Source organism: Myripristis murdjan, chromosome 6, assembly GCF_902150065.1.
Source record: "Myripristis murdjan chromosome 6, fMyrMur1.1, whole genome shotgun sequence".
Lineage (NCBI taxonomy): Eukaryota > Metazoa > Chordata > Actinopteri > Holocentriformes > Holocentridae > Myripristis > Myripristis murdjan.
The window spans coordinates 17,678,110-17,701,502 of NC_043985.1; the positions used below are offsets into that span (position 1 = coordinate 17,678,110).

The following is a 23,393-nucleotide window of genomic DNA, read 5'->3' on the forward strand; positions in this document are numbered from 1 at the left end:
GTTCAAAGCAGCACCTACTCTCAGGACATGAGAAAGACGAGGATGCTGCTTACATGGGTGATGCCATGGTTCGCCCTCTGCACTGGACTATCATCAGCAATCACTGGTATGTACATTCTCCAGGACAGTAAGATGGATATATTGAAGGCCTTTTCAATGAAAAGATGAAACCTTAGGGACACCTTTCAGTTGAACTTTGCTGAAAGGAGCCTGTTGTGGGTTTAAACCATATCAGAAATGAAGGACAAAGAAGACTTTTGCTAAAATATCTTCTCATTCATGTATTATGATGGTGATTCTTTTCAAGGCGATGTCATACAGTTATAAAAGTGCCCTGCTCTTGTCTGATGACAGTAAAAATGTTAACCTCCAGTGTATATGTTTGTTTGTTTGTTTGTTTTCAAGTGATGGTACAGTCAGTGGCCAAAAAACCATTGATCACAGGTAATGTTTTTTTGTTTTTTTTTTCATTCCAAGTAAAACATAATATATAACATGAATGATAATAAAATTTGAAATATAACGATGTCTGTCTTTTCACCTAATCTAGAAATGACAGTCGCTCACAATGAGCAGTACTGCAGTACATGGGGAAACTACCATTTCAAGACATTCGATGGAGATTTCTTCCAGCTTCCCTCCACTTGTAACTACATCCTTACTTCCAACTGTAAGGACAGTTATGAGGATTTCAATATTCAGCTCCAGCGCCAGGAGATAAATGGGGTCACCACCATTAAGAAGGTCACTATGAAGCTGGATGGGACCTGGGTGGAGTTATCCAACTCTTCCATCACTGTCAATGATAAACCGTGAGTCAATAGTTAAGTTGTTCATAGAAAAACAGAATTGTTGCCTAAGTATTCTGATAATTTGACATTTCTCTACCCTCTCTCACACTGTTTACAGTAATTTTTTTTTTGTTAGATCATTTGACTGACAGGGATGTGATTTCCTTTCTCCCAGGGAAACAGTACCATTCAACAATTATGGCGTTGTGATTGAAAGGGGTATCTCCTATATCAAGGTTAAAACCGATGTGGGCTTGGTTGCCATATGGAATGAAGATGACTCCTTCTCGGTATGAAATTTCAGAATGCTACGTTGTCATATTGGCCCTATTGTACTTCAGATTCAAACTGATCATGAAGGGTATTACCAAGCAGCTGACAGACAGAGGCAAATGAGCTGTGAAAAAATGTATCTTCAGTTTAACACTCAAACAAGAGATTTCGGAACTGCATTTAGGTGACTACTACCTAGAGTGGCTCAAGAACACTTCAGCATGACACATTGTTGGTAGTGGACACACTGCCTGTAAAAAACAGTCATTCCGCTGCCTTTTCTTTTTTTTTTTTTATCTGCAAGCAGCAGCTACCCTCAAACTGGTGGTCATACAATCACTTAAATTTGAAAATTTCAGTGCATTTGCGGTACAGCTATGCATTGCAGAAATATGTCTAGAGATTTCTGAAACTGCTATGCTGGTGCTTCAACTCACTTATGGCACTTTTCCACTAGTACCTACTCGGCTCGCCTCAGTTTCACTGGTTTTCCATTACAATTGAGTACCACCTTGCCATCGGTGGAGTCGTCATAGCAAGGCAGCCACAGCGCCAAGCACAGAAAAGTCTCCACCTCTTCATTTGACCACGGTACCGGTTTGCGTGCCATTTTCCAACTTTTTCAACTTCAGCAATGATCAATGCGCACAGTCACTGTTGCCATTTTCTTTTAAAAATGCCAGGTTTGGTTTTCGTGAAGGAGTCGCTCTCGTGTCGTCACTCCCTGTCCAATCAGTGGCCTGCACGCTGTTTACGTCACATTTCGGCTCGACTCAGCTCGCTTGGAACTTCGGCAGAGTAGGTACTAAAATAGTACCTGGTACCAGGTAATGGAAAAGCTTACAAACCGAGTAGAGTTAAGCCGAGTCGAGCCGAGTAGGTACTAGTGGAAAAGCGCCATTAGTGGGGCAGCTGGGATTTTCACACCTGCTTTATAAGAAACCTCGTCCAAATATCAGTAACCCATGAATTTTACGCAAATTTGTAAAACCATCTCACACAAAGTCAGGAATAGATGGGAGAACCTTCTCCAACATCCTCTATGATGTACCCCCTTATTTAAGGCAACCAGCAAACATATGTGTATGAAACGGCAGCAAGCCGATAAGATAAGATAAGATAAGATAAGAAGTACTTTATTAATCCAGATGGAAAATGAAGGGATTAATAAAGTATTTCTTTTCATATCTTATCTTATTGGCTTGCTTGCATTTCATACACATGATATATGTTTGCTATCTGCCTGAACTAAGGGGGGTACATCACAGAGGATGTGTTTAACACCAACTGATCAACACATGCATATGATCATTCACAGTGTAGTGCGAAAAAAGATGGATGAAGAAATCAACAGGATGGCGGTCAGGTACACACACCACTGAAGCTGTCACACCAGTCGGCAAAAGCTCCAAAACTTCAGGGTGTCTCGGGCTGCCCTGCATGACAAATCCCAATCGTTTATCATAGCTGGAAGCTTTAAAAACCTATTTTTTCGTCGGAATATGAATTTTCCGACGGTCCCTGAATGCAACATGTCCGACTTCAGTTTAGCGGTAGAAAAAAGGACCAAACTAAGCCTAAAAGGTTATTTTTCATTCGAACCATTTTATTATTCATGCTTCATTCAACAATTCGCCAAAAAATAGTCGTTTACTCAATCCAGATCATTCAAAAAACAGAAAATTCTGAGGTCTTCAGCGGATCGGAGACATCTTGATTGATTCAGGTGAGCCCAACAGTCGCGTGACAAAAATTCACTGAATTTCAGTGTGTAGGCAACAGTAGTAACATGGAGGGGTACAAGGCAGTAAAAACGCCTAAGTTTATACAGCTTGGAAAAATGTTAATATTTCAGGAAATAAATCATGTGAAGCCCTACTTTTTTTTTTTTTTTTTTTTTTTCCTGGATCAGTGACACTTGTGGGCACCTGAAAAAAATGTTCTGTACATTTATTCCAGTGTTTCTCGATTTTTGTAAAATAAATTATCCAAAAAAAAAAAAAAAAAAAAAAAAAAAAAATCAGTTTGCCGTTTTTTTTTTTTATTATTATTATTATTTATGGCACTATAACTCTTTCATACTGAGTGAAAGACATTTTTGAATGGAGATAGCCACAGCTGTGCTGTTTCCATAGAGGTGCAGCACTTGTAATTGTAGCGAAAAACAAGCCCACAGTGAGCCAAAATGTGAGGGGAGCAGAAAACACCCCAAAACTGCTTGGGGTTCAGAGGGTTAAAGCCAGCTGACCATCATTAAGCAACTTTATATTTGGGTGTGATGCTATAAAATTGTAATTGTTCTGGCCTTGGCATTCATGATATAGCAGTTATATCAAGAAGTATTATCATTTAATGTATTAAAGGAAAAATATTGCTTTGGTTACTCTTTCCCTGACTTATATTCAATTTAAATCATCATATTTTGAAGTCTATTAAAGTATAAAGATAAGGTAGATAAGGGCCAGTAGAGTTTTTGATTAACAACAAAGAGTCTGTTGATGGAATGGGAGTTTCTGTAAGACACTCTCTGAACAACAACTTGGTCACATGGCTCAATGAAACAACAGCTACAGAAATTCAACATTATCCTCAGTATCAGTATGGTATCAAGTTATTCAAATGAAGATTCTGCATAGGGTTTACATTATCTCGTGCAAACTAAAGGAAAAAAATGGACAGATTTTCCTCTGCAAAATTTAGGCTTTGGCTCCAGACTGTGTCCTGTACATTGCTGGTCAGATGTGATACAATTAATGATTATGTAAATACATAATCATATTGTTTCATTTTGTATTTTGTATCATAGAACTAAACAGTTTGCAGTTTGTCACAAATTGTGTGCTTGTTGCTACACCTAGTCAAGTGTAACATTGCGCATGGATTAATGTCCTTGTTATTACACATTGTTACTGAAACAAGACAGCAGTGACAGGCAGTTTCAATATTTGGACTTCTTTATGTACATTTACAATACATCTTTATGCTACGGTTGATTTAGCTTTATTAAACAACTGCTCCATGCCTGAATATCAGTTTACACAAGGAAGAGAAGGATAAATTTAAACAAGGATCAGTGATGACAACACAGAGCAAACTACTCATGAACATGGGTGGTACTGTATACTGTCTTGATAAAGCCTCCAATAATATAGGCAGGGGAAACCATAAGCTGTTACCTAAGCACAAGTGATCAGTTAAAGGTTTCTTAATAATTACTTCACAAAGATGCTACATTTCATTCAAATTAAAAAATACATATATTTATTTTTCTAGGGGTAAAATGCCAAGTGGAAAAGGTCGTCAGCTGTCAGCACAACAAACTTTCATTCTGCATATTATTCACTCAACACAATATTTTTTCTGATGATAGAGCATTTTCAAAGGAGCATTTTCACTCTGTAAAAAAATATAAGGACAAGGAGCTACAGGACTACAAAGTCTTACCATAAACAGCATATTTTATTGTATTCAGAACAGAATGGCATATACGATGGGGTGACGTCTTTGTTGCTAAGCAATCATATCTGCTGTATTTTTGAAACTGCATTTCCCAGAGATCACTTCACAAACAATGTGAAGTCTTTTTCCTTGTATTTTCTGTTGATGAAGTTTGAGTTTCTATAGCTACTTTGTAATTGTGCATGCAGCTCATAGACTGTAAAATGTACATCTAACCTCAGTCTGTGTTTTATTCTAATCTAATTTCACTTTGTTTCAAGGTTGAGATGGATACAAAACTCAGGAATCAGACATGTGGCTTGTGCGGGGACTTCAATGGAGTCCAGATATATGATGAGTTCATTGACATGGGTAAACACTCAGTAATGCCGATAAAAATTGTACAACAGCTGTTCAATACAGTTTCCACATGTGCTGAAAACTGCATTTCCTCAACCAACAGGGGATCGCGTGGGTGTCGAAGAATATGGAGAAAAATGGAAAGTCAACAGTGACTGTGAAGACATCTCAACTCAGCCAGACTGTCAAGAACAGGTCAGGATGGATTCACTTTAAAGCAGTGTAGATGCAGAAGTCTGTGTTTGAAACTAAATAAAACATTTACTTTGACAAGCAGGCAAGCCTCTGCGAGACCATCCTGTCAGGACCAGCATTCCTCAGCTGTAAAGACCTGGTTGATACTCATGCCTTCATCAGGGCTTGTGTGAAGGACCTGTGCCACTGTGGAAACACCAGTATGTCATGCCTGTGTCCCACCATTTCAGAGTATTCCCGTCAGTGCGCCCACGCGGGTGGGAAACCACAGAACTGGAGGACTGATCAACTGTGTGGTAAGAGCTGGCGGGCGAGACTATACTGTACTCTGGTGTTTTAAATGTTGTTATTTAACAAGATTGCAGCATTTTGAATTTAAACATTTGTTTTTGGTGAATAGCAAAAACATGTCCAAAAACTATGGAGTACAATGAGTGCGGGAATCCCTGCACAGACACCTGTAGCAACTCGGAGAGAAGCGAGTTGTGTGAAGATCACTGTACAGAAGGCTGCTTCTGCCCATCTGGTAAGTTCTCTTCTAAACAGGTCGTAGTCACACTACAGAGAAACATTTCATCAACTGATCTCTAATAGTAACTTAAATTTATATATTTATATATATTGAAGGGACCTAAGGATGCTAACACATGGTGAAACAGACAAAACAAAAGAAAATCATTATAGCAAGACCTGCCAGAGGTGGTAGACTTTACCAGTATCACACAAGAGGGAGTACTGATATACTTCTACAGGAAATACTATGTGTTTGCATATGAGTCAAAATGGGTAGCTTTAAAAAAAACAGATTTTTTTTTTCTGTTTGTGTAGCAGTGGTCAGTGTTAGTGGCTTTTATGTAAACTTTTCCAGTTACCTATTTTAAAAGGCAAATGCGAGTGAAATACAGTACTCACACTGTGGAGCCCTGCACTGATATCCGCACTTATGTACTCCCACATGTCGTGCTCTGGTCACCATTCATTTAACATAATTTATTTTTTGAAACGTGTCCATCTTTGTGCCAATGCAGTGTGAAGTTTGTTAACATTACAATGTAGATTAATGCAATTCACAGTTATTACTGAGCACTAAAGTGGAGTGGTACACAAACATAATAGTAAAAAGCCAGAGTCCTGTCAGACCCTATATCAGCACTCCTGGACCACCTCTTGTCCAATCACATCGCACCACTGGAACTAACTGTTGTATAAGTAATGGATAATAAATGAGAAGGTTTGTGTCAAATGGTTTTAAGGCACAATGTAGGGGCAAAGAACCACCCTCTTTGCCTCCATATTGTGCCTCAAAACCATTTATTGGACACCTACGAGTTGGGTATCCCACTTCTACCATGACCCAAGCTGCATGTGCTAGACACAGTTTTAACTCACACCTGCTGGCCAATAAGAAAAGAGTATTCCCCCAGACTGTGGTATAAGTGACTAGAGGCCTTGGTGATTACAGTGTTGTCATTAAGGCATTTTATTATGGGCTGACTATTTTTTTCTCTCTTCTCCCAAGGAACTGTCTTTGATGATATTACACAGAATGGGTGTGTTCCTGTTGAACAGTGCCACTGCCTGCACAATGGGGAGTCATACAAACCCGGGGAAACATACTCAAGGGCATGCCAGAATTGGTAATAATGTACTTACTTATGTAGATAACTGCTTGCAGTCTCAGCATATGTCTTTAAGGTGAACTGGCCATTGAAGTGACTGAGCTCTGTTGTCAGTACTTGTAACCAGGGTAAATGGAGCTGTGATGATAAGGACTGCCCTGGGACCTGCTCCATACTAGGTGGCTCTCACATCTCAACCTTTGATGACAAAACATACACCTTCCATGGAGATTGCTCTTACACCCTATCCAAGGTGAGCAATTGAACCTGAAAACAGTTATAGTTGTTATTGGGAGCAATAATACGATGTAATTAAACATGCATTTCTTGTCCATGCGTTCCACTTTGATTGCAGGAAATTCATGGGACTTTCACAGTCACTGGTGACCTGGTAAAATGTGGAAAAACTGATAAAGAGACTTGCCTGGAAGCAATTACTCTATCACTTCCCAAGCATGTGGTAAATTATTTTGTCTCCTAAGAAAGATATTCACCACGATATTCTCCAAGTCATACATGTTGGAAAAGGTGTGGATGTATGGATTGGTGTTTGAGCAGTCACAGTTGTGTTGTTATTTTTCCACTTACAGGTGATTGTAGTTGAAGCTAGTGAAAGGGTCCTTTATAATAAACAGATTTCGCAGTTGCCACTTATTATAGGTGAGTGACAATTTCTTTTAGACTTTGTTTCTCCTGTTTGTTTCTCCATAGTTTCTCCTGTTGTAAATTCACCTCTTGTTTACCCCTGTGTAGAAACAGGCTTGTTATAGCCTATTGGAGATGAGTTTCCAAGTTGTTTGCAAGTTATTTGTAAGCGATTGAATATGCGTTTTTGTTTCACAGATGATGTAACAGTCCTCAAACCATTAACATTCTACATTATTATCCACACCACCTATGGACTAACTGTTGAGATACAGCTCAAACCCATAATGCAGGTCTTTATCAGACTCAGTTCTTCTCATAAAAGAAGAATTTACGGTATGTTTGCATTCTTGGGCTCTTTGACTATAATTTTTTAAGAGTCCTTTTTTAAAAATAACTCTTGAAAAACTGAGCATTTCAGTGAATTGTGCTTACATCCTCCTCCAGGATTGTGTGGAGATTTTAATGATGTGGAATCTGATGACTTCAAAACCATTAATGGACTGATTGAGGGAACAGCTGTGACATTTGCCAACAGTTTGAAGGCCAAAACAAACTGCCCGGATGTGACAAACACATTTGGGGATCCTTGTAGTTTGAATATAGAAAAGGGTAAGCAACTGGCATCTTTTCACAGACAAATGTCACAGATATCATGTACACTATCTAAATACTGTATCATTAAATTGAGCATTACACACTATTCTTTGACAATCATTTTTGTTTCTTTTCGCAGATAAACATGCCAGTCACTGGTGCTCCTTGTTGACAGACCAAAAAGGGATTTTTTCCCAGTGCCATGCTGAAATACACCCAGATGTCTATTACACTGTAAGATTTCAGAATCAACCAAACAAATGATTCAAGCAGTGTGTGTGTGTGTGTGTGTGTGTGTGTGTGTGTGTTCATGCACTTGTGTCCTGTGTTTAACAATAACTATTTTGCTTGTGACTACTCTCCACCCCCCTCCCAGTCTTGCATTTATGACACCTGTGCCTGTGAAAGGAGTGAAGACTGCATGTGTGCTGCCATATCCTCCTATGTCCATGCATGTGCTGCTGCAGGTGTCATGCTCAAAGGATGGAGAAACGTCACTTGCAGTAAGTTCTATACCTAAAGGATTAAATGTCAGAATTAATTTAGGCAAAACATGAAGGCATACAAGTGAGGCATGCATCTGACTTGTTTTAACAGGCAAATACTCCACTGACTGCCCTGCTAAGATGGTGTATCGCGACAGAATGACTGGCTGTGGCCGCACATGTCGCTCTCGCAACCCATTGGACATAACATGTCAGATTAACTTTACCTCGGTTGATGGTTGTGACTGTGATGAAGGAACTTACCTTAACGAAAAAGGGGAGTGTGTGACAGCCTCACATTGCCCTTGCTATGCAGGAGACTTGATTATGCATTCTGGACAGGTCGCCAAGATCAATGGAAAAACTTGGTGAGGATTTCACTGTCAACAATAAGATTGTGGCAAACTGTTACTTAAATTCGGTTATTACATGGCTCAAAAACACATTGTGAGTGTTAATCTCTGCCTCCAACTAATGCAGACAGGGAAAAGTGGAACAAGATAGTCCATGCAACAGCAGTTCTCCAAGCTAGCTGCCTGCCTGTCATGGCAGTATTGAATCATGGGATGGAACCGCCCGTGCTCAAAAATAATGAATAATAATTGAAAAATAATGACCTCGGCGGTGGAACCCTAGCCCCGTAACAGGACCATGCCCATTTAGGGGCATGGTTTGATTGATTGATGCTTGTGTCTCATCCTCATCTCTCTGCCTCTGCATTCTAGCTCTTGCAAAAGTGGAAAATTAAGCTGTTCTGGACACCCTGTCACTGAATGTGGGTAACATTATGGAGCACTCAGTACACTGTAATTTTTGTGTCATAATATGAAAAACATTTAGCATACAGTGGTGTCTTTTTTTAACATCCTTTTGTTGCCTTCAGCATGCACTGCTCCAATGGTTTTCTTCAATTGCTCAAGTGCAAAACCAGGTGCCAAGGGATCTGAATGCCAGAGGAGTTGCCAGACTCTGGACCCAGACTGTGTAACTTGACATTGGATGATAACTATTGATGAATATTGTACCAATGTTATATATTCTGAAGTGGTAGAATCATATGTAAAGTATGTCCCTGCTGTGTTTGACAGAGCAACACAGTGTGTGTCTCTGGCTGTGTATGTCCTGCTGGCTTGCTGTTAGATGGTAAAGGAGGCTGTGTTACGGAGGACGACTGTCCCTGTCTACACAATGGTGATTCCTACCAGCCGGGAGACACTATCAAAGTGGACTGTAATAACTGGTAAGGAATGTTATTCTACTATGATTTGGTGCTGCTGTGTTGCTGTGTTTCTTAATTGTGCTGAAGGGCAACTTTATTCCTTTATTATCACAGCACTTGCTCAAGGAGAAAATGGAATTGTACCACTCATGAGTGTGACGGGACCTGTACCATATATGGAGAAGGGCATTACATCACTTTTGATGACAAAAAGTTCTCTTTTAGTGGTGTCTGTGGCTACGTCTTTGCTCAGGTATGGTACATGTTTGTGTTCAGTCGTTGTCTGCGATTTGTGCTCTCACAGTCTTGTAATGTTGGCAGTAATCTCTTGCAGGATAACTGTGGGAACCACACGGATGGAACCTTCAAAGTTCTAACTGAGAGCATTCCTTGTGGAACTTCTGACAGCATCTGCTCCACTGTTATCAAGCTCTTCCTAGGGGTACATGTCACTACAACAGAAATAAAGAATACTGAGAAACACTTTAAGCAAGCATCAGTGTTGTTTACAAATGAACATGATTTGTCTATTTTAGGACAAAGAAATTTTCCTGTCCGAGGAAAATATCAAAGTAATTAAACAAAGCAAAGGAGAGGATATATCCTATAAGGTTCACACGATTGGCATATATCTGGTCATTGAGGCCAGCAATGGTCTGATTCTCATCTGGAATAAGAAGACAACGCTAATGATCAAACTCAGCTCTGACTTCAAAGTAAGTGTGCAGGCCTCAGTTAAAAATTTATTTAAAAATATCCCTGTGGTTGACACTTCACTATTCAATGAGATCTCATTTTCCTACAGGGAAAAGTTTGTGGTCTTTGTGGGAATTATGATGGAAATATCAAGAATGACTTCACCACCAGAAACAAAGAAGTTGTGGTAGAACCTGTTGAGTTTGGTAACAGCTGGAAAGACTCACCCGAATGCCCTAATACTAATGTGCCGAAAAGCCCCTGCAGATTATACTCACATAGGCAGGCATGGGCATTGAAACACTGCAGCATTATCAACAGCAAAGTATTTGCTGACTGCCATTTGAAGGTAAAATATACTAAGCAACTTTGTAAGGCATGAAATATCAAGCCAAGCTCTATAGTAAATAGTTTATGACAGTTTATACAGTGACTGGCTGTATAATTAAGTTGAGAAATACAAAGCAGTTTATACCTGAAATTACATCTGCTTTTTTCAAAAAGGTGGCTGCCCAAAATTATTATGATGCTTGTGTGAGCGACACATGCGCCTGCAACTCTGGAGGAGATTGTGAGTGCTTTTGCTCAGCTGTAGCCGCCTATGCAGCTGCTTGTAGTAAGGCTGGTGTCTGTGTGAAATGGAGGACACCTAAAATCTGCCGTGAGTCTCTCACTTTTGTTGGAAGACATTAATCCAGAAATACAACGTATTTGAACTTTGTATGAACAGGCATTTTGACTATATTATTAGAGCAATTATAAACTTAGCCATGTGTTTATCCTTACTTGCATATCATGACCTGGATGACTGAGAATCTCCACAGACATACTTCTTGTTAACATTTTTTTCTTCCTAGCTCTGTTCTGTGACTTTTATAACCCTTCGGGAGAGTGCGAATGGCACTATGAGCCTTGTGGAAAGCCATGTATGGAGACATGCAGGAATCCTTCCGGAATATGCTCCAGTGAAATTCCAGCATTAGAAGGTATAACAGACTGCAGAAGATCTTTAAACCTTGGTTTATCTGTGAAAAGGCTGACACTGCACACTTCATATTCATAATATTAAGTACAGTTGCACCTGACAAGCACAACCACAGTCTTCTACTAGGCATTTAGCACTTTGGCAGTTAGGGGTAAAGTGCCTTGCTCAAGGACACCTTAAATGTTGTTGCTGAAGGTCATTTTCTCAACCTTCAACTTCACAGATAATCAAGGTTGAGATTCCTCTCTGACTATGCTTTAAATTAATTTTAATTTTCTTAGGATGTTATCCAAGATGCCCTCCAGAACGACCTTATTTAGAAGAAACTACCATGAAGTGTGTGACAATTATGGAGTGTGGCTGTGAAGATAAAGAGGGGAATCATTATAAGGAAGGGCAGAAAGTACCATCACAGGAAAATTGTCAAACATGGTATGTCTCCTCATCTTGAGCAGATGATGCAAAAGTTAATATTCATTGGCATTTTAAATGCAGATCAAAAGAAATTGACTTGTTACTAGCATGTTATATAAAAATGTATGACTCTAATATGAAGCTATGGATATAGATAATCAAGATAGAAGTTAAATTTATAGATAGAATTTTTCTGAAGAGTAGTAAACTTTTCCTTTTTTCAGTATTTGCTCATCAACAAAGGTGGACTGCACTTATGATGCTCAAGGTGAGAAGGATAGCTATTACTATTGCAACTACAATACCAACAGTATTTATGTTACTGTTATTCAACCAAAAGATTATACACTAATCTTCTTTTGTAGCTTGCTACTGCATATATGAAGGACACAAATACCTTCCTGGGGCCATTATCTACAGCACACATGATGGAGATGGAACCTGTTTCACTGCTGTTTGCAAAGAAAATGGAATTATTGAAAGGCTCCCAGATTGCACAACCACAACCACCCAGCCAACTACAACACCCTTTACTTTCACATCATCAGGTAAGAATGAGAAACGTTTGACATGCACAATGTAGATGTGAAAACTCTAGCATCGGTGTGCCGATTTTTCACTCACTTTGATAATTCAGTCTTTTCATTTTTGAATGAGCAAGCATTGCAGGAACTATTCCATCCCTCACTGTCAATTAAATGAAAACATATCAGAAACAAGAAGACAACTTCTAATGTGCTTTTTACAGGTTCTACAGTGATCATAACAACACCTTCGTCAACCCCTTCAACACTTTCAACAACCACCACCACAACCACCATCACCACCACTACTGCTACCACAGCAACACCGACAACAGTACCCACTACATACTCAACCCAATCAAGCACCACTGTCCGTGACTGCTTTGTTTGTGAATGGTCAGACTGGATTAACAGTCATTACCCGAATATCTCAAATGGTGGAGATTTTGAAACCATAGACACAACTAAGAACCCAGAGTTGAGTGCTTGCATCAAAATTTCTGAAATAGAATGTAGAGCAAGTAAGAGCAAGGATTTACATTTCTCTCAGGTAGGAGAAAAGGTTACATGTGACCTATCAGATGGGCTGATCTGTCACAACCAAGATCAAGGCATACCACCTATTTGTTCTGACTATGAAATACGAGTCAGATGTTGCAGGTATGCTGATTCTTGTGTAAATACCACTACACCAACAACAACTACAGAAAAGCCCACCACAACAACTACGACTACAACCACAACCACAGTGACCACAGAAAAGCCCACCACAACAACTACAGAAACTTCCACTACTGCGGCACCAACCACAACAAAACCTACTACAACCACTACGGAAAAGCCCACAACAACAACAACAACAATAACAACAACAACAACAGAGAAGCCTACAAGTACCACAGGACAGGCCACAACAACAACACAAACCACAGAAAAACCTACAACAACTTCAACCATCTCTACCACCACAACTGCAAGTACAACCGCAACCACAGTGACCACAGAAAAGCCTACCACAACAACTACAGAAACTTCCACCACTACTCCAACTACAACCACTTCCTGCTTTGTTTGTGAATGGTCAGACTGGATTAACAATCATTACCCGAATATCTCAAATGGTGGAGATTTTGAAACCATAGACACAACTAAGAACCCAGAGTTGAGTGCTTGCATCAAAATTTCTGAAATAGAATGTAGAGCAAGTAAGAGCAAGGATTTACATTTCTCTCAGGTAGGAAAAAAGGTTACATGTGACCTATCGGATGGGCTGATCTGTCGCAACCAAGATCAAGGCATACCACCTATTTGTTCTGACTATGAAATACGAGTCAGATGTTGCAGGTATGCTGATTCTTGTGTAAATACCACTACATCAACAACAACTACAGAAAAGCCCACAACAACAACAACAACAACAACAACAACAGAGAAGCCTACAAGTACCACAGGACAGGCCACAGCAACAACAACACAAACCACAGAAAAACCTACAACAACTTCAACCATCTCTACCACCACAACTGCAAGTACAACCGCAACCACAGTGACCACAGAAACGCCTACCACAACAACTACAGAAACTTCCACCACTACTCCAACTACAACCACTTCTTGCTTTGTTTGTGAATGGTCAGACTGGATTAACAATCATTACCCGAATATCTCAAATGGTGGAGATTTTGAAACCATAGACACAACTAAGAACCCAGAGTTGAGTGCTTGCATCAAAATTTCTGAAATAGAATGTAGAGCAAGTAAGAGCAAGGATTTACATTTCTCTCAGGTAGGAAAAAAGGTTACATGTGACCTATCAGATGGGCTGATCTGTCGCAACCAAGATCAAGGCATACCACCTATTTGTTCTGACTATGAAATACGAGTCAGATGTTGCAGGTATGCTGATTCTTGTGTAAATACCACTACACCAACAACAACTACAGAAAAGCCCACCACAACAACTGCGACTACAACCACAACCACAGTGACCACAGAAAAGCCCACCACAACAACTACAGAAACTTCCACTACTGCGGCACCAACCACAACAAAGCCCACAACAACAACAACAACAACAACAACAACAACAACAACAACAGAGAAGCCTACAAGTACCACAGGACAGGCCACAACAACAACACAAACCACAGAAAAACCTACAACAACTTCAACCATCTCTACCACCACAACTGCAAGTACAACCACAACCACAGTGACCACAGAAAAGCCTACCACAACAACTACAGAAACTTCCACTACTGCGGCACCAACCACAACAAAACCTGTTACAACAACTACAGAAAAGCCCACGACAACAACAACAGCAACAACAACAACAACAACAACAACAACAACAACAACAACAACAACAACAGAGAAACCTACAAGTACCACAGGACAGGCCACAACAACAACACAAACCACAGAAAAACCTACAACTTCAACCATCTCTACCACCACAACTGCAACTACAACCGCAACCACAGTGACCACAGAAAAGCCTACCACAACAACTACAGAAACTTCCACCACTACTCCAACTACAACCACTTCCTGCTTTGTTTGTGAATGGTCAGACTGGATTAACAATCATTACCCGAATATCTCAAATGGTGGAGATTTTGAAACCATAGACACAACTAAGAACCCAGAGTTGAGTGCTTGCATCAAAATTTCTGAAATAGAATGTAGAGCAAGTAAGAGCAAGGATTTACATTTCTCTCAGGTAGGAAAAAAGGTTACATGTGACCTATCAGATGGGCTGATCTGTCGCAACCAAGATCAAGGCATACCACCTATTTGTTCTGACTATGAAATACGAGTCAGATGTTGCAGGTATGCTGATTCTTGTGTAAATACCACTACACCAACAACAACTACAGAAAAGACCACCACAACAACTGCGACTACAACCACAACCACAGTGACCACAGAAAAGCCCACCACAACAACTACAGAAACTTCCACTACTGCGGCACCAACCACAACAAAACCTACTACAACCACTACGGAAAAGCCCACAACAACAACAACAACAACAACAACAACAACAACAACAACAACAACAACAGAGAAGCCTACAAGTACCACAGGACAGGCCACAACAACAACACAAACCACAGAAAAACCTACAACAACTTCAACCATCTCTACCACCACAACTGCAAGTACAACCGCAACCACAGTGACCACAGAAAAGCCTACCACAACAACTACAGAAACTTCCACCACTACTCCAACTACAACCACTTCCTGCTTTGTTTGTGAATGGTCAGACTGGATTAACAATCATTACCCGAATATCTCAAATGGTGGAGATTTTGAAACCATAGACACAACTAAGAACCCAGAGTTGAGTGCTTGCATCAAAATTTCTGAAATAGAATGTAGAGCAAGTAAGAGCAAGGATTTATATTTCTCTCAGGTAGGAGAAAAGGTTACATGTGACCTATCAGATGGGCTGATCTGTCGCAACCAAGATCAAGGCATACCACCTATTTGTTCTGACTATGAAATACGAGTCAGATGTTGCAGGTATGCTGATTCTTGTGTAAATACCACTACACCAACAACAACTACAGAAAAGCCCACCACAACAACTGCGACTACAACCACAACCACAGTGACCACAGAAAAGCCTACCACAACAACTACAGAAACTTCCACCACTACTCCAACTACAACCACTTCCTGCTTTGTTTGTGAATGGTCAGACTGGATTAACAATCATTACCCGAATATCTCAAATGGTGGAGATTTTGAAACCATAGACACAACTAAGAACCCAGAGTTGAGTGCTTGCATCAAAATTTCTGAAATAGAATGTAGAGCAAGTAAGAGCAAGGATTTACATTTCTCTCAGGTAGGAAAAAAGGTTACATGTGACCTATCAGATGGGCTGATCTGTCGCAACCAAGATCAAGGCATACCACCTATTTGTTCTGACTATGAAATACGAGTCAGATGTTGCAGGTATGCTGATTCTTGTGTAAATACCACTACACCAACAACAACTACAGAAAAGCCCACCACAACAACTGCGACTACAACCACAACCACAGTGACCACAGAAAAGCCCACCACAACAACTACAGAAACTTCCACTACTGCGGCACCAACCACAACAAAACCTACTACAACCACTACGGAAAAGCCCACAACAACAACAACAAGAACAACAACAACAGAGAAGCCTACAAGTACCACAGGACAGGCCACAACAACAACACAAACCACAGAAAAACCTACAACAACTTCAACCATCTCTACCACCACAACTGCAAGTACAACCGCAACCACAGTGACCACAGAAAAGCCTACCACAACAACTACAGAAACTTCCACCACTACTCCAACTACAACCACTTCCTGCTTTGTTTGTGAATGGTCAGACTGGATTAACAATCATTACCCGAATATCTCAAATGGTGGAGATTTTGAAACCATAGACACAACTAAGAACCCAGAGTTGAGTGCTTGCATCAAAATTTCTGAAATAGAATGTAGAGCAAGTAAGAGCAAGGATTTACATTTCTCTCAGGTAGGAAAAAAGGTTACATGTGACCTATCAGATGGGCTGATCTGTCGCAACCAAGATCAAGGCATACCACCTATTTGTTCTGACTATGAAATACGAGTCAGATGTTGCAGGTATGCTGATTCTTGTGTAAATACCACTACATCAACAACTACAGAAAAGCCCACAACAACAACAACAACAACAACAACAACAACAACAGAGAAGCCTACAAGTACCACAGGACAGGCCACAACAACAACACAAACCACAGAAAAACCTACAACAACTTCAACCATCTCTACCACCACAACTGCAACTACAACCACAACCACAGTGACCACAGAAAAGCCCACCACAACAACTACAGAAACAACCGAAAAAATTATTACAAATACAGTAGCTAACACAACATCGGCACCAGCACAGCCCCAGGTCAAAAATACTACTTTGTCAGAGACAACCACATTAAGTCAAACAACAACTTCAGCCATCTCCACCACCACAAGTGCAACCACAACCACAGAGACCACAGAAAAGCCTACCACAACAACTACAGAGACCTCCACCACTACAGCAACAAGCACAACAAAACCTACTACAACTACAGAAAAGCCCACCACAACAACTACAGAAACTTCCACTACTGCGGCACCAACCACAACAAAACCTACTACAACCACTACGGAAAAGCCCACAACAACAACAACAACAACAACAACAACAACAACAACAGAGAAGCCTACAAGTACCACAGGACAGGCCACAACAACAACACAAACCACAGAAAAACCTACAACAACTTCAACCATCTCCACCACCACAACTGCAAGTACAACCGCAACCACAGTGACCACAGAAAAGCCCACCACAACAACTACAGAAACTTCCACCACTACTCCAACTACAACCACTTCCTGCTTTGTTTGTGAATGGTCAGACTGGATTAACAATCATTACCCGAATATCTCAAATGGTGGAGATTTTGAAACCATAGACACAACTAAGAACCCAGAGTTGAGTGCTTGCATCAAAATTTCTGAAATAGAATGTAGAGCAAGTAAGAGCAAGGATTTACATTTCTCTCAGGTAGGAAAAAAGGTTACATGTGACCTATCAGATGGGCTGATCTGTCGCAACCAAGATCAAGGCATACCACCTATTTGTTCTGACTATGAAATACGAGTCAGATGTTGCAGGTATGCTGATTCTTGTGTAAATACCACTACACCAACAACAACTACAGAAAAGCCCACCACAACAACTACGACTACAACCACAACCACAGTGACCACAGAAAAGCCCACCACAACAACTACAGAAACTTCCACTACTGCGGCACCAACCACAACAAAACCTACTACAACCACTACGGAAAAGCCCACAACAACAACAACAACAACAACAACAACAACAACAACAGAGAAGCCTACAAGTACCACAGGACAGGTCACAACAACAACACAAACCACAGAAAAACCTACAACAACTTCAACCATCTCTACCACCACAACTGCAAGTACAACCGCAACCACAGTGACCACAGAAAAGCCTACCACAACAACTACAGAAACTTCCACCACTACTCCAACTACAACCACTTCCTGCTTTGTTTGTGAATGGTCAGACTGGATTAACAATCATTACCCGAATATCTCAAATGGTGGAGATTTTGAAACCATAGACACAACTAAGAACCCAGAGTTGAGTGCTTGCATCAAAATTTCTGAAATAGAATGTAGAGCAAGTAAGAGCAAGGATTTACATTTCTCTCAGGTAGGAGAAAAGGTTACATGTGACCTATCAGATGGGCTGATCTGTCGCAACCAAGATCAGGGCATACCACCTATTTGTTCTGACTATGAAATACGAGTCAGATGTTGCAGGTACGCTGATTCTTGTGTAAATACCACTACACCAACAACAACTACAGAAAAGCCCACCACAACAACTACAGAAACTTCCACTACTGCGGCACCAACCACAACAAAACCTACTACAACCACTACGGAAAAGCCCACAACAACAACAACAACAACAACAACAACAACAACAGAGAAGCCTACAAGTACCACAGGACAGGCCACAACAACAACACAAACCACAGAAAAACCTACAACAACTTCAACCATCTCTACCACCACAACTGCAAGTACAACCGCAACCACAGTGACCACAGAAAAGCCTACCACAACAACTACAGAAACTTCCACCACTACTCCAACTACAACCACTTCCTGCTTTGTTTGTGAATGGTCAGACTGGATTAACAATCATTACCCGAATATCTCAAATGGTGGAGATTTTGAAACCATAGACACAACTAAGAACCCAGAGTTGAGTGCTTGCATCAAAATTTCTGAAATAGAATGTAGAGCAAGTAAGAGCAAGGATTTACATTTCTCTCAGGTAGGAAAAAAGGTTACATGTGACCTATCAGATGGGCTGATCTGTCGCAACCAAGATCAAGGCATACCACCTATTTGTTCTGACTATGAAATACGAGTCAGATGTTGCAGGTATGCTGATTCTTGTGTAAATACCACTACACCAACAACAACTACAGAAAAGCCCACCACAACAACTGCGACTACAACCACAACCACAGTGACCACAGAAAAGCCCACCACAACAACTACAGAAACTTCCACTACTGCGGCACCAACCACAACAAAACCTACTACAACCACTACGGAAAAGCCCACAACAACAACAACAACAACAACAACAACACCAACAACAACAGAGAAGCCTACAAGTACCACAGGACAGGCCACAACAACAACACAAACCACAGAAAAACCTACAACAACTTCAACCATCTCTACCACCACAACTGCAAGTACAACCGCAACCACAGTGACCACAGAAAAGCCTACCACAACAACTACAGAAACTTCCACCACTACTCCAACTACAACCACTTCCTGCTTTGTTTGTGAATGGTCAGACTGGATTAACAATCATTACCCGAATATCTCAAATGGTGGAGATTTTGAAACCATAGACACAACTAAGAACCCAGAGTTGAGTGCTTGCATCAAAATTTCTGAAATAGAATGTAGAGCAAGTAAGAGCAAGGATTTACATTTCTCTCAGGTAGGAAAAAAGGTTACATGTGACCTATCAGATGGGCTGATCTGTCGCAACCAAGATCAAGGCATACCACCTATTTGTTCTGACTATGAAATACGAGTCAGATGTTGCAGGTATGCTGATTCTTGTGTAAATACCACTACACCAACAACAACTACAGAAAAGCCCACCACAACAACTGCGACTACAACCACAACCACAGTGACCACAGAAAAGCCTACCACAACAACTACAGAAACTTCCACCACTACTCCAACTACAACCACTTCCTGCTTTGTTTGTGAATGGTCAGACTGGATTAACAATCATTACCCGAATATCTCAAATGGTGGAGATTTTGAAACCATAGACACAACTAAGAACCCAGAGTTGAGTGCTTGCATCAAAATTTCTGAAATAGAATGTAGAGCAAGTAAGAGCAAGGATTTACATTTCTCTCAGGTAGGAAAAAAGGTTACATGTGACCTATCAGATGGGCTGATCTGTCGCAACCAAGATCAGGGCATACCACCTATTTGTTCTGACTATGAAATACGAGTCAGATGTTGCAGGTATGCTGATTCTTGTGTAAATACCACTACACCAACAACAACTACAGAAAAGCCCACCACAACAACTACGACTACAACCACAACCACAGTGACCACAGAAAAGCCCACCACAACAACTACAGAAACTTCCACTACTGCGGCACCAACCACAACAAAACCTACTACAACCACTACGGAAAAGCCCACAACAACAACAACAACAACAACAACAACAACAGAGAAGCCTACAAGTACCACAGGACAGGTCACAACAACAACACAAACCACAGAAAAACCTACAACAACTTCAACCATCTCTACCACCACAACTGCAAGTACAACCGCAACCACAGTGACCACAGAAAAGCCTACCACAACAACTACAGAAACTTCCACCACTACTCCAACTACAACCACTTCCTGCTTTGTTTGTGAATGGTCAGACTGGATTAACAATCATTACCCGAATATCTCAAATGGTGGAGATTTTGAAACCATAGACACAACTAAGAACCCAGAGTTGAGTGCTTGCATCAAAATTTCTGAAATAGAATGTAGAGCAAGTAAGAGCAAGGATTTACATTTCTCTCAGGTAGGAGAAAAGGTTACATGTGACCTATCAGATGGGCTGATCTGTCGCAACCAAGATCAGGGCATACCACCTATTTGTTCTGACTATGAAATACGAGTCAGATGTTGCAGGTACGCTGATTCTTGTGTAAATACCACTACACCAACAACAACTACAGAAAAGCCCACCACAACAACTACAGAAACTTCCACTACTGCGGCACCAACCACAACAAAACCTACTACAACCACTACGGAAAAGCCCACAACAACAACAACAAGAACAACAACAACAGAGAAGCCTACAAGTACCACAGGACAGGCCACAACAACAACACAAACCACAGAAAAACCTACAACAACTTCAACCATCTCTACCACCACAACTGCAAGTACAACCGCAACCACAGTGACCACAGAAAAGCCTACCACAACAACTACAGAAACTTCCACCACTACTCCAACTACAACCACTTCCTGCTTTGTTTGTGAATGGTCAGACTGGATTAACAATCATTACCCGAATATCTCTAATGGTGGAGATTTTGAAACCATAGACACAACTAAGAACCCAGAGTTGAGTGCTTGCATCAAAATTTCTGAAATAGAATGTAGAGCAAGTAAGAGCAAGGATTTACATTTCTCTCAGGTAGGAAAAAAGGTTACATGTGACCTATCAGATGGGCTGATCTGTCGCAACCAAGATCAAGGCATACCACCTATTTGTTCTGACTATGAAATACGAGTCAGATGTTGCAGGTATGCTGATTCTTGTGTAAATACCACTACACCAACAACAACTACAGAAAAGCCCACCACAACAACTGCGACTACAACCACAACCACAGTGACCACAGAAAAGCCTACCACAACAACTACAGAAACTTCCACCACTACTCCAACTACAACCACTTCCTGCTTTGTTTGTGAATGGTCAGACTGGATTAACAATCATTACCCGAATATCTCAAATGGTGGAGATTTTGAAACCATAGACACAACTAAGAACCCAGAGTTGAGTGCTTGCATCAAAATTTCTGAAATAGAATGTAGAGCAAGTAAGAGCAAGGATTTACATTTCTCTCAGGTAGGAAAAAGGTTACATGTGACCTATCAGATGGGCTGATCTGTCGCAACCAAGATCAAGGCATACCACCTATTTGTTCTGACTATGAAATACGAGTCAGATGTTGCAGGTATGCTGATTCTTGTGTAAATACCACTACACCAACAACAACTACAGAAAAGCCCACCACAACAACTGCGACTACAACCACAACCACAGTGACCACAGAAAAGCCCACCACAACAACTACAGAAACTTCCACTACTGCGGCACCAACCACAACAAAACCTACTACAACCACTACGGAAAAGCCCACAACAACAACAACAACAACAACAACAACAACAACAGAGAAGCCTACAAGTACCACAGGACAGGCCACAACAACAACACAAACCACAGAAAAACCTACAACAACTTCAACCATCTCTACCACCACAACTGCAAGTACAACCACAACCACAGTGACCACAGAAAAGCCTACCACAACAACTACAGAAACTTCCACCACTACTCCAACTACAACCACTTCCTGCTTTGTTTGTGAATGGTCAGACTGGATTAACAATCATTACCCGAATATCTCAAATGGTGGAGATTTTGAAACCATAGACACAACTAAGAACCCAGAGTTGAGTGCTTGCATCAAAATTTCTGAAATAGAATGTAGAGCAAGTAAGAGCAAGGATTTACATTTCTCTCAGGTAGGAAAAAAGGTTACATGTGACCTATCAGATGGGCTGATCTGTCGCAACCAAGATCAAGGCATACCACCTATTTGTTCTGACTATGAAATACGAGTCAGATGTTGCAGGTATGCTGATTCTTGTGTAAATACCACTACACCAACAACAACTACAGAAAAGCCCACCACAACAACTGCGACTACAACCACAACCACAGTGACCACAGAAAAGCCTACCACAACAACTACAGAAACTTCCACCACTACTCCAACTACAACCACTTCCTGCTTTGTTTGTGAATGGTCAGACTGGATTAACAATCATTACCCGAATATCTCAAATGGTGGAGATTTTGAAACCATAGACACAACTAAGAACCCAGAGTTGAGTGCTTGCATCAAAATTTCTGAAATAGAATGTAGAGCAAGTAAGAGCAAGGATTTACATTTCTCTCAGGTAGGAGAAAAGGTTACATGTGACCTATCAGATGGGCTGATCTGTCGCAACCAAGATCAGGGCATACCACCTATTTGTTCTGACTATGAAATACGAGTCAGATGTTGCAGGTACGCTGATTCTTGTGTAAATACCACTACACCAACAACAACTACAGAAAAGCCCACCACAACAACTACAGAAACTTCCACTACTGCGGCACCAACCACAACAAACCCAACTACAACAACTA

General features: G+C 40.7%; 2 protein-coding genes across 2 annotated transcripts in view; both read left to right on the forward strand.

Moving 5' to 3' along the window:
• Window positions 1-23,393, forward strand: part of LOC115360553 (mucin-5B-like) — a 23,513-nt gene continuing 120 nt past the window's right edge. The window contains exons 1-32 of the mRNA XM_030053528.1: window positions 1-106; window positions 406-444; window positions 551-812; window positions 967-1,081; window positions 4,784-4,874; window positions 4,966-5,057; window positions 5,140-5,353; window positions 5,458-5,583; window positions 6,577-6,694; window positions 6,791-6,929; window positions 7,032-7,136; window positions 7,267-7,336; window positions 7,520-7,657; window positions 7,769-7,933; window positions 8,058-8,152; window positions 8,295-8,421; window positions 8,516-8,771; window positions 9,129-9,178; window positions 9,287-9,387; window positions 9,492-9,643; window positions 9,737-9,875; window positions 9,957-10,064; window positions 10,159-10,338; window positions 10,428-10,667; window positions 10,823-10,979; window positions 11,176-11,304; window positions 11,585-11,735; window positions 11,942-11,985; window positions 12,083-12,265; window positions 12,466-14,637; window positions 14,749-21,573; window positions 22,017-23,359. Coding sequence (XP_029909388.1) covers window positions 28-106; window positions 406-444; window positions 551-812; window positions 967-1,081; window positions 4,784-4,874; window positions 4,966-5,057; window positions 5,140-5,353; window positions 5,458-5,583; window positions 6,577-6,694; window positions 6,791-6,929; window positions 7,032-7,136; window positions 7,267-7,336; window positions 7,520-7,657; window positions 7,769-7,933; window positions 8,058-8,152; window positions 8,295-8,421; window positions 8,516-8,771; window positions 9,129-9,178; window positions 9,287-9,387; window positions 9,492-9,643; window positions 9,737-9,875; window positions 9,957-10,064; window positions 10,159-10,338; window positions 10,428-10,667; window positions 10,823-10,979; window positions 11,176-11,304; window positions 11,585-11,735; window positions 11,942-11,985; window positions 12,083-12,265; window positions 12,466-14,637; window positions 14,749-21,573; window positions 22,017-23,359 — 14,205 coding nt within the window. The 5' untranslated portion in view covers window positions 1-27. The remainder of the gene's footprint in view (window positions 107-405; window positions 445-550; window positions 813-966; window positions 1,082-4,783; window positions 4,875-4,965; window positions 5,058-5,139; window positions 5,354-5,457; window positions 5,584-6,576; window positions 6,695-6,790; window positions 6,930-7,031; window positions 7,137-7,266; window positions 7,337-7,519; window positions 7,658-7,768; window positions 7,934-8,057; window positions 8,153-8,294; window positions 8,422-8,515; window positions 8,772-9,128; window positions 9,179-9,286; window positions 9,388-9,491; window positions 9,644-9,736; window positions 9,876-9,956; window positions 10,065-10,158; window positions 10,339-10,427; window positions 10,668-10,822; window positions 10,980-11,175; window positions 11,305-11,584; window positions 11,736-11,941; window positions 11,986-12,082; window positions 12,266-12,465; window positions 14,638-14,748; window positions 21,574-22,016; window positions 23,360-23,393) is intronic.
• Window positions 17,240-23,393, forward strand: part of LOC115360710 (intestinal mucin-like protein) — a 17,712-nt gene continuing 11,558 nt past the window's right edge. The window contains exon 1 of the mRNA XM_030053798.1: window positions 17,240-17,306. The gene's annotated coding sequence lies outside the window, so the exon portion shown is untranslated. The remainder of the gene's footprint in view (window positions 17,307-23,393) is intronic.